This window comes from Otolemur garnettii, unplaced genomic scaffold (genome assembly GCF_000181295.1).
Source record: "Otolemur garnettii isolate 467f Iridium unplaced genomic scaffold, OtoGar3 scaffold00208, whole genome shotgun sequence".
Taxonomy (NCBI): domain Eukaryota; kingdom Metazoa; phylum Chordata; class Mammalia; order Primates; family Galagidae; genus Otolemur; species Otolemur garnettii.
The window spans coordinates 1,847,789-1,853,509 of record NW_003852603.1 but is presented as its reverse complement, the minus strand read 5'-3'; the positions used below and the strand labels follow the sequence as shown (position 1 = coordinate 1,853,509).

The following is a 5,721-nucleotide window of genomic DNA, read 5'->3' as shown; positions in this document are numbered from 1 at the left end:
GCATCACAGCTCATAGCAACCTCCAACTCCTGGGCTGGATTCGAACCCACCACCTTAGGTGTATGTGGCTGGCGCCTTAGCCGCTTGAGCCACAGGCGCCGAGCCTTTATGATCTTTTTCATAACACCAAGTAGTGAAAGGAAATGGAGAAATAGGCTGCAGAGGATAGAATGACAACTAGAAGAAACTAGCAGTGAAAAATACATATGTATGTCCTCTAACCCAGGGCTTTCACATACTAAGGAGAGAAACACACAAGGGGGAGAAAAATAACACAAAGTAAGATACTATAAATAACAAGGCAATTGCCTATTATAAAAACAGTTTAAGGAGACCAAAAAATAATTTTTCTTTTGAGACAGAGTCTTACTATGTCACCACTCAATAGAATGTTGTGGCATCACAGCTCACAGCAACCTCAAACTCTTGGGTCTAAGCGATTCTCTTGCCTCAGCCTCCCAAGCAGCTGGAACTTCAAGCACCCACTACAACTCCTGGCTATTTTCTTGTTGCAGTTGTTACTGTTATTTAGCTGGCCCCGGCCAGTCTCAAACCCACCAGCCTCAGTGCATGTGGCTTTTGCTGTTAACCACTGTGCTACGGGCACCAAGCCCAAAAAGTAAATTTAAAAAAGAAAAAAATATGGGGAAATTTTTTTCTTTTTCTTTTTCTTTTTTTTTTTTTTTTGAGACAGAGCCTCAAGCCCCTGGCTAGAGTGCCATAGCATCACAGTTCACAGCAACCTCCAACTCCTGGGCTCAGGCGATTCTCTTGCCTCAGCCTCCCAAGTAGCTAGGACTACAGGTGCCCGCCACAACATCCAGCTGTTTTTTGGTTGCAGTTGTCATTGTTGTTTGGAGGGCCTGGGCTGGATTTGAACCTGCCAGCTCAGGTGTATGTGGCTGACACCTTAGCCACTTGAGCCACAGGTGCCGAGCCAGGGAAATTTTTCAATAAGTGAATGGATAAATTTGTATAGCTGTGCAACAAAATACTTTTCAGCAGTTAAAGAACCAATTTTAAAAATTAGCCAGGTGTGGCGGTGGAATACGGCTGGAAGACTGAGGCAGGAAGATTCCGTGAGCCCAGGAATTTGCTGTCACTGTGCTCTGCCCTACACAACAGAGCAAGATCTTGTCTCAAAATAAATAAATTTACTTCAAATAAAGAACTAGAGCTACCAATAAAATAAAAAAAAAACTCTAAAAACAAAGAGTTTAATTTTTTTCAAAAAGCTACAAAAGAATATGAAATACAACATTTATATAGATTTTAAAAACACATCAAGGCAAAATATAAAGGATACATTATTTAGAGCTGAAAGCATAGATATGTCAATGAGAAGGAAATATATCAATTTCAAGTGACTTTTTACCTTTACTCATGAGTTCTGTGCTCCGGGAAAACAGTGATGGCTAAGAAATCTACCTCCATCATTTTGTACTGAGAAACAGGTAACTGAAAAGCACTGGTCGGCTCGGCTCCTATAGTTCAACCGGCTAAGGCGCCAGCCATGTACACCTAAGGTGGTGGGTTCGAATCCCCAGCCCGGACCCGCCAAACAACAATGACGGCTGCAACCAAAAAATAGCCGGGCGTTGTGGCGGGCACCTGTGGTCCCAGCTACTTGGGAGGCGGAGGCAGGAGACTCGCTTGAGCCCAGGAGTTGGAGGTTGCTGTGAGCTGTAATGCCATGGAACTCTACCCAGGGGGACAGCTTGAGGCTCTGTCTCAAAAAAAAAAAAAAAGAAAAAAGAAAAGCACTGGTCAACTGCATACTACCAGATAAATTTGAAACGTTCTCCGAATTGCCAACACCTGAATAAAGTCACCTTCTTGGGCAGGTGCTATGGCTCACACCTGTAATCCTAGCACTCTAGGAGACTGAGGCAAAAAGTTCCCTTGAATTCAGAAGTTTGAGACCAGACTGAGCAAAGCAAGCCCCCATTTCTATCAAAAGCAGAAAAATTAGCAGATGTTGTAGTGAAAAGCCTGTCAGCTACTCAAATGACTATGTGAGCCCAGGAGTTTGAGGTTGCTCTGAGGTAGGCTGAAGCCATGGCACTCTATCCTAGGCAACTAAGTGAGATGGTCTCAAACAAACAAACAAACAAAAAAATCTTCATAAGTAGTTATGTCAAAGACATAGAGCGGTTATCTCCGGGGAGGGGAGGAAAGGGAAAGTGATGAGGAAGATGCATATTTAGCTGTTATGGTAACATAATCTGAAATATGGCAAAAAGTTAACTTTTGTTGGTACAAAGAGATCAGTTATTCTATGTACTTTTCTCCTTAAAATATTTCAAAATTAGGCCTGGTGCCTGTAGCTCAAGCAGCTAAGGTGCCAGGCACATACACCAGAGCTGGCAGGTTCAAATCCAGCCCAGGCCTGCCAAACAACAATGACAACTACAACCAAAAAATAGCTGGACATTGTGGTGGGCACCTGTAGTCCCAACTACTTGGGAGGCTGAGGCAAGAGAATTGCTTAAGCGGTTGCTATGAGCTGTGACGCCATGGCACTCTACCAACAGTGACATAGTGAGACTGTCTAAAAAAATAAAAAAGATTCAAAATTAATTTTTAAGCTAATTTAAAACTTTATAATGGAGCCAGAAAAAGTGATCTGTTCTAAATCAATTAATCCTTTACAATCTGTTTTTTCATATGTTAAATAGGTACATGAACACACACTCAACCTATTTCACTGGGTTATTATAACTAAAAATATTTTTGCCAGCTTCCAAGTGGTTGAATATATTTGTAATTCAGACTAAACCAATTAACTCAGTTTGTTGGAGCAGAGTTTAGATTAAGGTAAAGATAAGGGTTTATCATTATAGATCTTATAATTCTATTTCCGGGGCAAGACTACACTCTTTATTACTTTCCAGCCAGCCATATGGTTAAGCCACAAATGCACACTTTGGTTACAAAAGGAGGTAGGCAAGTCTACATGTGATGGTTCAATCTATACCCAACAGAACTACTTAGCAAATAACCCTAGGAACTTGATAGTGGGCTGGTAATAATCTTTGTATAAGGACACTGACAAACCCTGTACACATGTACAAAGCTTTGTTTGGTGTGTGTAAGTGTGGTTCACATACAAGGTTTTTCTTTTTTTACAACACGAAAGGTCATCCTGAAGTGTCCAAGGATGTGATCTTCTAGAAGACTTGGTGACTACCAGGAAGTGATTCTGCTAATTTAGAACAAATCCATCATCAGTTAAAATTTACTGTTAAAAAGAAGCTTGGAACCAAGCACCTAACCAAGAGATCTAAATGTGGTTAGGGAAAGTGCTACAACTGGGATAATAACCACAATATTCTCTAATTGCTGGACTGAACAAAGATGCCCCCATGCTCATAAGGCAAAATACAAAACTAATTTTTAAAAACGGTCAATCTATATTCCATATTCTCCTTCTTTGAAGAGATATCTAAACAAGAGTAGTTTGTCAGATTTCTCTGACCTCCTTAAGACCAATAACTTTAAAATGTATTTGGAATCTGCTCACCTTTAATCTTTATTTCTCCCTCTCTGCCCAAGAACCAGGAAATAGACTCTTCCTTTATTTTATTTGGATGTACAGAAGTACAGAAGTTAATCTTTAACTGAAACTGAGCATTTAACTGAAGTTAAAATGTTTGGTCCTTCCACTGAAATTGAGCACGGCAATAAAAAACAAAAAAATGTTGGTCCTATATTCAAATAGAAAAATTAAATCTGTGTTAACAACCTCCCCCCAAAAAAATCAAATTGTCCTATCTGAAGACCCTAGAGCAGGCTCCAGTCCACTTTAAAGCACTTTTACAGAGGAGATGGTATAAAATTTATCAGAAATCAAAGCCCTCAGACTAAATATCTTTCAGTATAAAGTAGTATATACAACTAAAATCTTTTTAAGTCTTAAAAGAGGTTAAAAGGATTGATCCTGTTTGTAGTTTATAGCATTAAATGAAAGAACCACCAAAACTGAACAGTATCAAATCCCTATTACATATTTTCAATCATCAAAAACTACTGGTTAATCTTTTTCTTTCGCCCAAGAAAATCAAAATTGTAATTCAGTAAAAAGTTTGTATGCAGATAAGCTAGTACCAACTGCTTCCAGGCAGACAGATGCATTAACAGTGTAATATTTCTAGCAAAGTCTGGTAAGGCTTTGCCTGCAAATCATTGACCAAAAATGGTAACAGTCTGTGCAGACTAAAGAAAATGACAAAATGTTCTACCTGATCTGATCCTCTGGTTGAGAATACTAACGCTATTTCATAGCAGATTCAGTGACAGTTTGGGGGAAATATGTAAATAAAGCAAAATGTTCATCATTTAAGTACTAGAATATACTGAGGAGAAACTCGGGTAAATTAATGGACTTTATTAACGCTCTTAAATTTGCTGATATTAGCATAGCAGGAGCATGCCCACACTTCACACAGTAAGTTCTAGTAGAACCAAACCGTTTGTCGCAGGGCAAAGAAATTTCTAACCGTACACGTACTGGACAGGAGAGGGTTAAGAGAGACACTGCCAAGCTTGACAAGCACAATGAGAGCCCTGCTGAACGCTGATTGTCAGATTTTTTAAAAAGAAGAAACAAAGCGGCTGCGAGGCAACCCCGTTCTAAGTCATGCCGGGGTCATGCTCGTTAGCGATCGGAATTCTGCCCCACAGAATTGTTCACTAAAGGCCTTATTTTCCTTATTAAAACCAACAGACCACAAGGAGCCAAACGCGGAAAAGTCACCGACTGCCACAGCGCCGGCTTTGGGGAAACCCGCGCCAACAGGGACCGTCGCGAGATCCCGACGCCCTCCCGCCCCGGATCCGCCAACCCCGCGATCTACTGCGCCGCGGGGCGTGGTGCTCGACCCCGGCCCGCAGTACCAAGGCCCGGCCGAGGCATCGGGGGCCACGCTCCGGGGCAGCGGCCTCGCAGCGCTGAGAGCGACGCAGCAGCCGGGGAGCTGGCGCGGGGGGCCAGCCGCGCAGCGGAAGCCCGAGACGCTCCTTCCCCCGGAGACTGCAGCCGGACCCGGGTCTCTGCCCCGGCGCGGCGCGCCTCGCCCTCCTCAGCCCCGACTCCACAGCGCCCAGCGATGCGCCGCCCTGGCCGCCTCAGCCCTCACGTCGGGATCCCTTTGACTCACCATCTTTGCCGCGGTGGTCGCAGGGACGGGGAAAGGGAGCCGGCGGGCGCGGAAACTGCGGAGCGTCCTCCTCACAGCAGCGGGCCCAGAGACCGAGAGCGCAGCTGACGCGGCGGCGCAAGCCTAACGAGGGGCGGGCGCGCCTCGGGCCGAAATGCGGCTGCGCACGTCACGCTCCGCACCGCCTGCCGTTGCCACGCAACCGGCTGGCCTGATAACGCCCCGCCTGGGCGGTGGTCCCGACCCTGGGCAGGCCGGTTCCTCCCTCACTTGCTCGAGGCTGGGAGGAGGGGTGAGTCCTCCCTCTTCTCCTAGGTGCGAAGAGGCGGACTGGGCTGGCGCCTACTGGCGAGGAACGTGTAAAAAATGACGTCTGGCCAGTCTCCCCTCCTTAGGCTGCGCCGTGTGACGCCCCGCCCTTTGCCTTGCTGATGCCCATACATAGAAGTAGCCACCTGGCCAGGTGTGCGCCGCCGCGGGGGGCGGGGTCGCGGCCTAGGAGCGGGAAGGGGGTGTGTGGCCCAAGGGGGTTGGGGTCACGCGGGAGGACCGGCGGGAGCCG

At 45.4% G+C, this 5,721-nt stretch overlaps 1 protein-coding gene across 1 annotated transcript in view; it reads right to left on the bottom strand.

The window, feature by feature from the left end:
* Positions 1-5,461, bottom strand: part of DSTN (destrin, actin depolymerizing factor) — a 34,903-nt gene extending 29,442 nt beyond the window's left edge. The window contains exon 1 of the mRNA XM_003801319.3: positions 5,160-5,461. Coding sequence (XP_003801367.1) covers positions 5,160-5,162 — 3 coding nt within the window. The 5' untranslated portion in view covers positions 5,163-5,461. The remainder of the gene's footprint in view (positions 1-5,159) is intronic.
* Between the last annotated feature and the right edge of the window lie 260 nt (positions 5,462-5,721).